Here is a 13,597-nt window from a genome sequence, read left to right on the forward strand (position 1 = left end):
TAAAAAAAATCAAAATAATTTATTCACAACCATGTCATCCAAAATGTTGATTTCTTTCTTTGTTCAGTCGAGAAGAAATTATGTTTTTTGAGGATTTCAGGATTTTTCTCATTTTAATGGACTTTAATGGACCCCAACACTTAAAATGTGTTTTACTAGTTGTAATGCAGTTTAAAATTGCAGTTTCAAAGGACTCTAAATTATCCCAAACTAGGACTAAGGGTCTTATCTAGCGAAACGATTGTCATTTTTGGCAAGAAAAATAAAAAATATGCACTTTTAAACCACAGCATCAAATGACGCGCCAGTGCAATCTCACGTAATTGCGTAATGACGTGGAAAGGTCACGTGTTACATATATGAAACGCACATTTGCGGACGATTTTAAACAATAAACTGACACAAAGACATTAATTAGTATCATTCGACATACAACAATGTCGGAATGGTCCTCTTTCTCCACACTTGTAAACACTGGGGCTAGTTTCGATACGTCATCCGTGACCTCTTGACGTGATGACGTATTACGTGAGGTCGCACATCACAGGACCGGAGGAAGATGAGAAGTTGTGGTTTAAAAGTGCATATTTTTCTTGCCAAAAATGACAATTGTTTCGCTAGATAAGAACCTTATGCCTCGTTTGGGATCATTTAGAGTCATTTGAAACTGCAATTTTAAGCTGCAGTAAAACTGTTAAGTGTTGGGGTCCATTAAAATGAGAAAAATCCTGAAATGTTTTCCTCAAAAAACTATTTATTTTCGACTGAACAAAGAAAGACAAAATTTTGGATGACATGGTGGTGAGTAAATTATCTGGATTTTATTTTTTATTTTTTTTCGAAAATTGACTAATCCTTTAAGGTAACGTTAATGGGGTCACGCACTGTACACGTGATGTACTAAATTCTGCATCATTTATGTATACTTTATAACATTAGGCTACTTAAAGGAATGATATAGCGTTGTAGGGTGCATGTAAACTGTATTGTCGTAACCTTCAATTGTATTAAATTTAGTCAGATTGACAAAATTTTGTGCATGTAAACATAGCCACTGTTGCATAACCACCACAGTAAAATTGTACTGTTTAATGCAGAGTAATATTAACATATCAATGAATTAAAGTACCGTTTATTACAACCCATTTAACTCTTTCAGCATTTTTTTTGTTGTTGTTGCCAGCCAGCATTTTTTATGATTTTCACAAAAGTTGAATCCCTTCCAGAAAAAAAATGTCTTCTTTAAATATATAAACATACAATATATCAAATGAAAGAACAGACCCTCTGCTTTCAAACAAAAATCCTTTATTTGTTCTCTTTTTATCACCTCTCAAATAGCGATTGAATTGTTCAAAAATACAAATTTTAAGATAATTGTTTTGTGTAAAGGACTTTTGTTAGAAATTAGATTCAGAGTTATGATTAAAACTTACACTGAGTTTTTACTCTTCTTTGAATAGTGTTTAATAAGTTGGGTAAGAGCGCCACCTGGTGGATACTAGCAGAAATAAGGATTGTCGTAAAAACTGGTCAATGGCGGGGAAAGAGTTAATACATGCATAATATTTAGAGAAATTGTAGTGTTCATTTACCAGCTCTCTCTTTTGTATTTTTATTTTTTGTCTGTATTTTTTGGAGTTGACAGTCTAGCTAGCTAGTTATAAACTACAGTGATCTGTATCAGTATTCACCGTTCACCTCTGATTTGCATGATAGACTTTATTTGACATTTAGTTTCACAATGGCTCTTCTGTGTTCAGGAGTTGGGTACAGACTCTCTTGGCACCTGTACAGATTTTCAAGCAGTGCCAGGTTGTGGGATCAGGTGTCTGGTCAGTAACACTGAAAACTTGCTGAGGAGAGGAGACAGTGACAGTGAGGAGAACCAACACAATGCCATCTTGGTCCAGATCAGCGATACCAGAACCCAAACCAATGAACATCCACTCATCATGGACCAACAGCCGCTCAGTAAGTGTGTCGCATGACTGCATCTTTAGGATTTAATTGAGTTGAGTATTATAATTACATTATAATAAAATGGTAATCCTGAGCATTAAAAAACATACGGCTTGGAGAGGTCTGGTAACTCATGGCTCATTTGTTGCAGCTGAGGTACAGACGGCCTCATACACTGTGCTGATAGGAAACAGAGAGTGGATGAAGAGGAACGCGCTGCATGTGCGAGCAGATGTAGATGAAGCCATGACAGAACATGAAAAAAAAGGATGCACTGCTGTGCTGGTGGCTGTGGACGGTGAGTGCAGGACAGGAAACATTAACACAGGGGATCTGTAAGGAGCTATCTGAATAAAATCTGTCGTATTCTCAGGTGAGCTTAGTGCAATGGTGGCCATAGCAGATACGGTAAAGCCTGAAGCCGAGTTGACTGGTTTAAAAGTGCATATTTTTTATTTTTCTTGCCAAAAATGACAATCGTTTCGCTAGATAAGACCCTTATGCCTTGACTGGGATCGTTTAGAGTCCTTTGAAACTGCAATTTTAAGAGTGTTAAGTGTTGGGGTCCATTAAAGTCCATTAAAATAAGAAAAATCCTGAAATGTTTCTTCAAAAAACTCATTATTTTCGACTGAACAAAGAAAGATAATCAACATTTTGGATGACATGATGGTGAGTAAATTATCTGGATTTTTTTTTTTTCTCGAAAATTGACTAATCCTTTAACGTTAATGGGGTCACGCACTGTACACGTGATGTACTAAATTCTGCATCATTTATGTATACTTTATAACATTAGGCTACTTAAAGGAATAAAATAGCCTTGTAGGGTGCATGTAAACTGTAGTGTCGTAACCTTCAATTGTATTAAATTTAGTCGGATTGATAAAATTTTGTGCATGTAAACATAGCCACTGTTGCATAACCACCACAGTAAAATTGTACTGTTTAATGCAGAGTAATATTAACATATCAATGAATTACAGCCATCTGATGCTATTACTAAACAAGCTGAATTAAATTTGGCTTATTCTCAGGTGAGCTTAGTGCAATGGTGGCCATAGCAGATACGGTAAAGCCTGAAGCCGAGTTGGCGGTCCACACTTTAACAGCAATGGGGTTGGAGGTTGTGCTGATGACGGGGGACAACAGCAAAACAGCCCGAGCTATCGCTGCTCAGGTACGCCTTCCCTCATTGTTCCTTTAAATCTGAGTGTAATTGTTGTAGCAGTGAATCTTAACTGAAGTTGTGCTGTTTTGTCCAGGTGGGCATCAGGAAGGTGTTTGCAGAAGTCTTGCCATCTCACAAGGTGGCGAAAGTGCAGCAGCTCCAGCAAGCGGGAAAACGTGTGGCCATGGTGGGTGACGGTGTGAACGACTCGCCTGCGCTGGCCATGGCAGACGTGGGCATTGCCATAGGCACGGGCACAGATGTAGCTATCGAGGCTGCCGACGTGGTGCTTATTAGGGTATGGACACTAATGAGAGTGTTAGATATGTTGGATAGATAGGGGAGGCATAAATGGTTATGTAAAAAAAAATTAATTACTCTTTTATTATAAAGTCAATTACATTTTTTTAAAGGGTACCTATTATGTCAATTTTCACAAGCTGTCGAGGGTGTGTGGCCAGAATCTGTCTGTGAAGTTTCAACTCAAAATACCCCACATAGTTCATTTATTATAGCATGTCCAAAATGCCCCTATTTTGGTGGGAGCAAAAACATGCTGTTTTTGTGTCTGTACATTTAAATGCAAATGAGCTACAGCTCTTCACTCCCTTACCAACAGACAGTGGGCGCTTTTGGTTGAAATAGATCTGTTCCCATCTGAAACAATAGTATCTTTAGCCGCATTAGTGCTACAATGTGCTAACAAACACATTTAGAAAAGCTTTTGGGTAAAATTAATCAGTCAGTCAGTGACTGTGGCTTTGTTTGTGTGATGTCACATTAACAAAAATCAAAACTCTAACTGTGGGCTCACACCAGCCGCGTTTGAGGTGTCAAATTTGCGTCTACCGCGTCTAGTTGGATGCTTGAATATTCTGAGTTTACTCGCTTTATTCGCGCGTGAAATTCTAGTCATTGAGACATTTATGCGGAAATTCACGTCATGGGAGGGGCTTCTGCGACTCTGCTTGCTTCATGAAATCATGTCACTACTAGAACAAGCTCCTGGTTTACTAAACGCTTCATTCGCGCCGTGAGACCTCCAGACGTGCATCAACACGTCTTCACATTGACTTAACATTTAAAATCACGCGCGCTTGACGCCTCTACCGCAGCTGGTGTGAACACAGCATAATGAGACTGCTTTGGTATAATGGGTGGATTTTTTTTATTTTCATGTTCACACACTGCCAACACACATTTATGTCCAAACACCTTGTAAAAGTGGATTTTGCATAATATGGGCCCTTTATTGTTCGATGCTTTAGATGTTTGTAGCTATTTATTTCTCTATTGTGCCTGTAAGTTGCTTTAAAAGCGTCTCTGTCTTTTTTATGTGCAATGATGTTGTTGTTTTTTGGTTGGCATATTTTGTGCACTTACTGTATATTGTCTAAAGCAGGGGTCTCCAACCTTTTTGTGAGCAAGTGCTACCACAATGGAAAAAACAATCTGGAGGGATACTTTTTGATATTTATCTACTCAAAACGTTTTTGTTTTACTTGTTGATATGTTTTATCATTGTTTAAAATGTTAACATACATAAAAGAAGCTAAGCTAATATAAAAATATGCAATAAATAAATATTACAATTGAGACTATTGCTTTGGCGGGCATCTCATAGACTCCTTGCGGGCAACCTGGTACCCGCGGGCATCATGTTGGAGACCACTGATCTAAATCATTTAATTCAAGGTGGCACAGTCTATATTCTCAATGTTTTTCTGCAACTCTGTTTCTCACAGAATGATCTTCTTGATGTTGTTGGAAGTATCGACCTTTCTAAGAAAACTGTGAGAAGAATCAGAATCAACTTTGTATTTGCACTAATCTACAATCTTGTGGGAATTCCCATTGCTGCAGGTGAGAGCAACTAAACCAAAGCAAGCTAGCAGACACTACAGGCTTAATTCAGTCTATAATTGGTTGAGTTGCATTAATGGATGTTGTTACTGTTTGTACAGGTGTGTTCATGCCTGTGGGCTTGGTGCTGCAGCCCTGGATGGGCTCTGCTGCTATGGCTGCTTCTTCAGTCTCTGTGGTTCTCTCCTCCCTCATGCTAAAATGGTAAATTTACAAGATTTTTCCATGTTTAAACCATATTAAACTTATCATTCATTAAATATTACATTTATCTAAATGTAATCCGAGCATAGCCCGTGTGTTCATTAATATTTTTTTATAATAATGTGCAGTGACAGCCATGTGGATTATTTTAACGTTTAAGGTAAAAGGCTTCCTAGGCTGTACTTTAAAGGGTACCTTGACTATGAAGACTTATACAGGTGTCAAGACCACATACTGCCACCTACATTCTGTGTGCATTTACAACTCTTATTTTCTATTTCACATCATTGAAGACTTGTTTACCACGCTTACCTTGCTGCAAGTTTTGATTGCACCGTTTGATGCCATGTATAGTTATGTAAAGAAAATGGCGGCATCCAATTGAATTTTTTTTTTAAGTTTTGCATTCACTAGCCAATCCTAGTGTTAATCTTTCAAAATGCTTTTCAACGATAAGGTTAGGAAGATCTTAAGAGAGTTCTTTGCTTTTACCCATCATGAAGTCTTTCCTGTGTGCCTCCTGGCTAATGAGAAGCCTTTATAGCCCATCAATTAGGACTAAAGTAGCTGATATCAATTAGTACTAATAGGGGGCAGGGTTTCTCTCTCAATACTGACAGATTTCAGGTGATCTATGCCATTTTGCACCTTGTTCTCTTCATGTGTTCAATACTTATTCCCTGTGTCATTTCACTTTATTTATTATGACTCAACTTGTATACTTAAAGGACAAGTTCGGTATTTTACACTTAAAGCCCTGTTTTCAGATTGTTTATGATGAAATAGAACGGTTTTGGCTGAAATTTGGACATATGATGATGGCCCGAGAATTTTCGGGTGTTTCTTGTATCACCTCCCACCTCTATAATGGCTTTATAGGTGCACAGGAACAATCCTTCCAAATATGCGTCACTGATATGCGTTTACACAAAAATCGCTGCAAAAGAAGCATTCCAACAGGTTTTATCGTAGTTTTTGTCCAACTCCATTTACTTGTATTAGATGTGCTGTGAGGTACGGTATTACTCCGTGCCGGGAACCTTGTTTGTATTCTTGCAATTGGCAAAGGTGGATTATCGCCACCAACTGGGCTGGAGTGTCTATTATTTAAGCTCTCAGCGGAAGAATGTACGTGTGTGAGGCGTTTGGAAAAATAGGTCCACAGTTTACAACAAATGGTAAAACACCTGTTGGAAAGCGTCTTTTGCAACGATTTTTGTGTGAGCATATCAGTGAACACCCCTGACCACTCGGTGAGTTTAACGTCTTTGTAAACAAAAGTTTAATGCATTTTAGGAAGGATTGTTCCAGTGCACCTATACACCCATTGTAGAGGTGGGAGGTGAAACAACAAACACCCAAAAATTCTCGGGGCAGGCGCATATGTCGAAATTTCAGTCAAAACCGTTCTATTTCATCATAAACAATCTGAAAACAGGGCTTTAAGTGTAAAATACCGAACTTGTCCTTTAAATGTTCAGATTTCTTTGTATGAATTCAATCCCCTTACTGATAAAAATGCTGATGTGTCAAATACTTCTTTTCTCCGCTGTACATGTGTTTATAGTCAGGGTAACGTTTCAATTAACACCTATTTCCTGTTCCTACAGTTACACTAAACCCAGTGCTAAGACACTGAAAAGGCGTTTCGGTCCGATGAAAAGACATGGAAGCCTATCGGATGTCAGTGTTCACATTGGCATGGGAGAACTGCGCCGCCCCTCGCCCCAAATGAGCCTTCTCGACCGCTTTGTCAACTACAGCCGAGCCTCCATCAACTCACTACGCTCAGAGAAACACTCCCTCAACAGCATGGTCCTCAGTGAGCCGGACAAGCACTCTTTGCTGGTTGGGGATGCGCACTGTGAGGATGATATTGTATAGGCTATTGAGAAAAGGCCGTTGTGGGGCGTCACTTTACCTCAGTGCCTATAGGGGAGGGAACTGTGTCCAAGTCCAAAAGTTGCCTCATGAATATGACTACAGTTGCCTTATATGATGCTCTTGGACTGAGCCGCTTTGGATTTTTCTTTCAAAGGCTGTTTTGGTAACTACAAAAGAGGTTTTATGATTTAAAGGTCTATTTACTTCTAAAGTTGAATCCACTCGGTGGCCAATTTAAGATGACAATCTAAAGGAGGAAAATCGACTGTAGTGCAAATTGTCTAGAAAAAGTGAAATCAGTTTTATTTTTGTGAAAATGACTATTTAGAAGTGAATGATTGTATTTTATCGTAATAGTTAGGTAAATATTTATTACATCATTTATTTATATTGTATTGCATACGTTCACATGAAAGAATGTGAAGATTTATTTTATCAGTGATCTTTTCTAAGGCCATTTTGGCATTTCATATTTTCGCATGAGTACTACAACGCAGTACATTCCAAAGAAAGCAGCTTGTTTGCTGTATTAGTGGGTTAATGGTCCTCGTACTCAGTAATGATGGGCCACAAGTAAGTTACCAAGACATTAAACCATTATAAGACACATTCGTTTTTGCTATATTTAAATGTGCACTTGCTCTGTTTGTTGCTTTTAAATATATTAATTTGTTTTGTTTAAAAAACACAGTGCTTTTTATTACCCTACACATTATTAACAGCTGTATATCTGTTGGTATATTAATGCCCTGAATAGATTAGTAAGTATTTAACATTATACGACACAGCCTGAATCAGGTTACTGAGATTTATTGCTGGGCTCAACACCATTCTGAGCTTTTGAAATGTTTTTATTTCATGCTAAAGACTATATCCACAATCTAGAAAAGAAACATGTTTGTGATAAGAAGTTTTGTTTGTTTGTTACTGTATTACGTAAGGTCAATTATGCCATGCAGTCCCACAAAACAAGTGCATTATGAAGTAATGTTGATTAGATCACATCAATGAATGACAATTTTGCAATATTTATTGCTTCACTTGCCAAATGTATTAAAGTCAGAAGATATAAATGTCTGTTGTGATTTATCAAATTTAAAGATAGTGTATATGGGCTGTGGGAAATATATTAAAATATATAGTTTCAGTAAGCTAACATAGACTGAATGTAGTAACACTTAACAATAAGGTTGTATTCATTAAAATTAGTAGATGCATGAGCTAACATGAACTAAATTATAGATTTCAGCATTTATTAATTTTGTTAATGCCAATACAATTGTTCATGTTACTTCATTGTGCATTACTTAATGTTAACAGCTTTTGATTAAAAACATTTATTAGTTAAGGATAAAATTAACATTAACTAACAGTTATAAGTGATGTAGAAGTATTGTTCACTATAAGTTCATCTTAGCTAATACATTTAAATGTGTAAAGCTTACCTTGAATTTCAAATCGTGCACTTAAACGATGAACAAAAATAATCACTTTTGTTGACAGAACTATTTCGTGCACGCTCATCTCTATTGTAGCCAGACAACAAACTTAATATTTTGTGTTTCTACACAAAGGAATACTTTAACAGTTTGACCCCAAACATTAACTGACCAGTGTGGTATTCCTTTATCTACCCACAACTGTGAAACCATTTCTAATAATAACCAACCAGAAGGTGGCACTACAAAACAAACCATACTTTTGGGGTTGGTAATTATGTAACAATGTCTCAATTCTTCATTTAGTTAACAAATTAGTTGTGTAATTAGACACTTAACTGTGTTCAGCATTTGGGTGATTATATTGCAGGTACATTTGGTGTCCAAAGTCATTTTGAGTAGCAATGAGTAGCTTACCAAATTATTAAAATACTTGAAAATGCAATAATTAAAAAGGCAGAAAAGAATAGAGCAATGAATTTGGACCCCAAATGAACCTGCTGCAATTTCCATTTAAAGGGGACATTTCACCAGACTTTTGTAAAATGTAAAATAAATCTTTGGTGTCCTTAGACTACAACTGCAATGTTTTAGCTCAAAATACCCCATAAATAATTTATTATAACATGTTAAAATTGCCACTTTGAAGCTGTGAGCAAAAATGTGGTATTTTTGGGTGTGTCCTTTTAAATGCAAATGAGCTGATTTCTGCACTTGGATAGTGCAGATTAAGGGGCGGTATTATCCCCTTCTGACATCATAAGGGGAGCCATATTTCAATTAGCTATTTTTTCACATGCTTGCAGAGAATGGTTTACCAAAACTAAGTTATTGGGTTGTTCTTTATCACATTTTCTAGGTTGATAGAAGCACTGAGGACCCAATTATAGCATTTAAACATAAAAAGTACGATTTTCATGATATGTCCCCTTTAAATACCAATAACATAAGTTGGTTTTATCCACCGGAAATAAATAAAAAACCAAATAAATAAATATAAAACAAAGCTACCTCCCTATCACGATCTTTGTATAAGCTACTACATTATATACAGTACACATTTTACACAGTAACAGCTCAGTGTAGTTTTTGATACGCTTTAGCTATTTAAACTAAGGTAATCTACTTGTTATTTATTTAGCTTATTATCATAAATAAATTACTCTAAAAGGTAGTTTGTTCCACGAAAGTCGTTTGTTTAAACTGTTTATGTTACTGCTGCGCGTGAACACGCCCTCAGCTTCCCTCTGAGTCGTGAACGCGCATCCGCATCCTTATTAATTCGCCGCACGTTCGTGGATTGGTCACGCGGAATTCAGAGGATAACCGGAAACAGCAGGTTGTTGCTGCCGAAAACATCGTTAACGTCTCCGTTTACCAACTCGGATGCTAAACTCACAACTACGCCGATAGAAAAATGGCTTTGACTCAAGAAAACATCTTAACGTTTTTACTGGAGCGCGGGGGCAAAGTGAAAAACTCGGAGCTTGTGAACAAGTTTAAAGTAGTGATCGCGGTAAAGAAAGAAAACCGGGATTTGTTCAAGAGACTAATCAACAGCGTCGCCGTGGTTAAGCAGCTCGATGATGTGAAGTATGTGGTCGTGAAGAAAAAATACCAAGGATTCGTCAAAGGTGAAACAATCTCGTTGAGCAACAGTTTGGTTGACATTAAATCACAATGCTGCAGATCCGATAAAATACAGAATGCGGATATTATCAATAACAATTATCATTTTCCTACCCAAACTGCAAGTCAATGTTCGTCTGATTCAGTTCATCCTGTAGCACCATCTGACTTTAACCTTGCCAAAGTACTTAACGTAAGTAATGTCAGAAGTGGACAGACTGAGTCCGTTTTCGCTCTTGTGGCCATAAAAACTCCACCAAAACCTGAGCTGCATTGTGACGAAAGGGGAAAAACACACCACAAAGCACCAGGAGATGCTAAAGAGACGTCACCTCAATGTATTGCTGAAAGAAGCACAAAACTCAAGGAAACTTTTCATCTAAAGGATGGTTTTCTGTACAGGTCTACAAGAACCAAACGAAAAGAGCTAGAAGCACACGGTTCACCTCAATTGCGAAGGTCTAGCAAAATAACCAGATCAGGTAATGACGTTAAAGACACATATGTAATTCCTCTGGGACCTGTTGAACACGAGTGGCTGGTTAAATCAGCAAAAGGATGCTGGACTCGGATCTGCAGCCTCCTGCTTCAGCATCCTCAGCTGGCGGAGAAGCAAAATTTCATGTCTGGCTTTACCGTCCTGCACTGGGCTGCTAAAAGTGGAAACTGTGAAATGGTTTGTAAAGTCATGGATGTTACGAGACAGAGTGCCGGAGGAATCTGTGTTAATGCCAAGTCTTATGATGGGTACACTCCTCTCCACATTGCTGCCATTCATAGCCATGAGGGTGTTTTATCACTGCTGGTGTGCAAATATGGTGCCAACACTAATATAAGGGATAACAGTGGAAAGAAACCATACCATTATCTGAGTCAAGATGTGTCTTTTGAAATTAGAAAGATGCTCGGAGATCCTCGATTCCTGCATCCGAATGGTCACTGTCAGTTAGGGGATGACCAGAATCGTCAAGAGTTTTCTAAAGGATTTAAGCCCTTGGGGAAACTATTTCAGCCCCACGTTGTTGGACATTTAAAGAAACGCAGACGTCGCCCAAGCTTTCGTTTCATCAGTGATGACCATTAAGACACTAAAAAATTTCACTGCACTTAATACAAACTGCTTTAATGAAACTAAGAAATATCCTAACTGAAAGTTACTCTAAAAAATGTGAGACACTTAAATAATCTGTTGTACACTGTGAAAAATTATTTGAATTAGCAAGTAATTTAAACTTTTTTGACTAGTGAGGATTTGGTATTAAAGTTTAAAAAAAGTTTTTAAAAGTTAAAAAGTAACGTAAATTAAAAAAACACTAAGGTTGCATAACAACTAATCGCAACTAATCGTTTGCATTTTGCAGAATAAAAGTGTTTGTTTACAACATAAATGTGTATGGTATAATAGGCTAATATATAAATACACACACATGCATGTATATATTTAAGAAATATTTCCATGTGTATATACATTTTTATATTTATTTATAATTTATATATATATATAAATATTTAAAATACACTCAATTATTTTTCTTAAATTATGGGTGTGTTTTTGTGTGTTTATATATGGATAAATATGATACACAGCACACACACATATTTGAACTAAACAAAAACTTTTATTCTGCAAACGATTAGTTGCTATGCAGCCCTAAAAAAAATTGTTTGTGTTCGAACAGAGATTAGACTAGTCATCCTAGCCTAAAATAAACTGAAAACAACTTGCACTGACATATCTTAAAATACATGTGTGCATTTTGAGGCAAAACAAAGGGCACCGAAGTAATGTTTTTAGTAAGGCATGTTTAAACTATATTTCCCAATTAAACTAGGCCTAGTCCTGTCACAAGCTAATCCCTGTTCCGGGAAACCGCACCTATGTGTCATTTAGTGTTCAAATAAATAAAATGGACAACACAAGATGTGTTCCAATAATACCACAGAGATGTGTCTAGTTAGGTACAACAAATTTAATGTGTTGTCCCTTAACTAGACACAAAATGTGTTGTTTTAACACAATGCACAACTTTATTTTTTATAATTTATAGCAACTTCTAACTAGTCAAAAAAATGGAAATAAATAATTATTTTAAGTTGTTTAAACTTAAACATTTTAGTTCAGCAAAGATTTTTTTACACTGTAAAAGATCACTTAAGTTTAATCAACTTGGATTTACAAGTCATTTTAACTGCTTTGACTGTGATGACTTATAAAATAACTATTCACTTTGATTTATTAAGTTGCAACTCATCACTTGTCAAAAAGTTAAAAAGACTCGTAAATTCTAGTTTAATAAACTTATAAATGTAATTGCAAAAATATTTTTTACAGTGTATGTTTTAAAAGACACTTAAATAATTTGTTGTATGTTTAATGTTATGTGTTAATTTAATTGGTAATTGCAAAGGTAAAAGCCATGAACACTATGTCTCCTGTTTATGATATTTGTTAAAATAGTTTGTAAGTAACAAGAAAATGGATTTAGATGGATATTTTTAATGGATTTGCACATGTTTTCATGTTTGACACAAAACTTTTTTCATTTTTCCAAGCACTGAGTAACAATTAAAATCTGTAAAACAAAACAAACAACAAACAACATTTAGGAAGTATAAGCAGCATTTTATGTACTTCTGTTACATTAGCTGCTTGTTTTGATGTTTAAATCATTATTAAAGATGATTATAGTATTGTGTTAACTTACAAAATAACTCACACATGTTATTTCTGAAGGATGTGTCTCAGCAGAAATTGTTCTCTTAGTAAAAATTTGTTCTCAAACAGCAGCTCTGTCATCTTTCTTATCAGATTTTTGTCCTCTGCGTAATGACCAGAGAAAGATTAATGTCAGTATGACTGTGTGGGCTGTAGGCATATTGTCCTTGAACTCATTTTGTACTTGCTATGTCTTTGTGCTAGGGAGGTCATCTGTAGTTTAGTTTTATATATTTGGATAGTGACAAAATGTTGTAGAATTCTGAATGTTAAATGCAAATAACCACGCTGTTGATGATACAGTGTGTACACCACTCAAAGTTTTAACCTGGAATTTATAAATGTTAGAAAAAGCAAATATAATGACCCCCTTTGTCACAGCGAGACAGTGATTCATGCATGATTTCATGGGCGCTGAAGCTCAGCATAAATTCATACAAAGCCTTTTGAGTGGTGTGCAGTGATCTGTAATGATGTGAGTGCTTCTGCCTCAGTTAGAGCTGCTCTTGTTCGGCTGTGGGGTGAAGGTCGTTTCAGAAAGTATATCTGGGGTTCTTTAACGTGATTCTGAGAAAAATCTGAGCACTTTAACTGTATACTTAAAGCAGGAACTTAAGCATAAATGATAAAATACTTAAAATACCTAAATTCTGCAAATAACCCAATCCAGGGTACACTTGTAGGGTTCATAAATAAACCTATGCTGGGTTGTTGTTAACCACCATGAGT

General features: G+C 36.4%; 2 protein-coding genes across 3 annotated transcripts in view; both read left to right on the forward strand.

Moving 5' to 3' along the window:
* The window catches only part of atp7a (ATPase copper transporting alpha), a 43,953-nt gene extending 35,796 nt beyond the window's left edge, over window positions 1-8,157 (forward strand). The window contains exons 17-23 of one of the 2 annotated variants that reach the window (XM_055178255.2): window positions 1,764-1,974; window positions 2,114-2,260; window positions 3,000-3,142; window positions 3,228-3,431; window positions 4,879-4,996; window positions 5,098-5,200; window positions 6,811-8,157. In XM_055178255.2, coding sequence (XP_055034230.2) covers window positions 1,764-1,974; window positions 2,114-2,260; window positions 3,000-3,142; window positions 3,228-3,431; window positions 4,879-4,996; window positions 5,098-5,200; window positions 6,811-7,084 — 1,200 coding nt within the window. In that variant the 3' untranslated portion in view covers window positions 7,085-8,157. Of the gene's footprint in view, window positions 1-1,763; window positions 1,975-2,113; window positions 2,261-2,335; window positions 2,452-2,999; window positions 3,143-3,227; window positions 3,432-4,878; window positions 4,997-5,097; window positions 5,201-6,810 lie in introns of those variants that run through there. The other variant, XM_073854121.1, reaches the window with a different exon arrangement.
* A 1,634-nt stretch (window positions 8,158-9,791) lies between these two features.
* Window positions 9,792-12,933, forward strand: sowahab (sosondowah ankyrin repeat domain family member Ab). Its single transcript, XM_055178254.2, has one exon. It carries the CDS (start codon window positions 9,941-9,943, stop codon window positions 11,234-11,236), a length of 1,296 nt encoding a protein of 431 aa, XP_055034229.2. The 5' UTR covers window positions 9,792-9,940; the 3' UTR covers window positions 11,237-12,933.
* The last annotated feature ends 664 nt before the right edge of the window (window positions 12,934-13,597 follow it).

Source organism: Misgurnus anguillicaudatus, chromosome 16, assembly GCF_027580225.2.
Source record: "Misgurnus anguillicaudatus chromosome 16, ASM2758022v2, whole genome shotgun sequence".
Taxonomy (NCBI): Eukaryota; Metazoa; Chordata; class Actinopteri; order Cypriniformes; family Cobitidae; genus Misgurnus; species Misgurnus anguillicaudatus.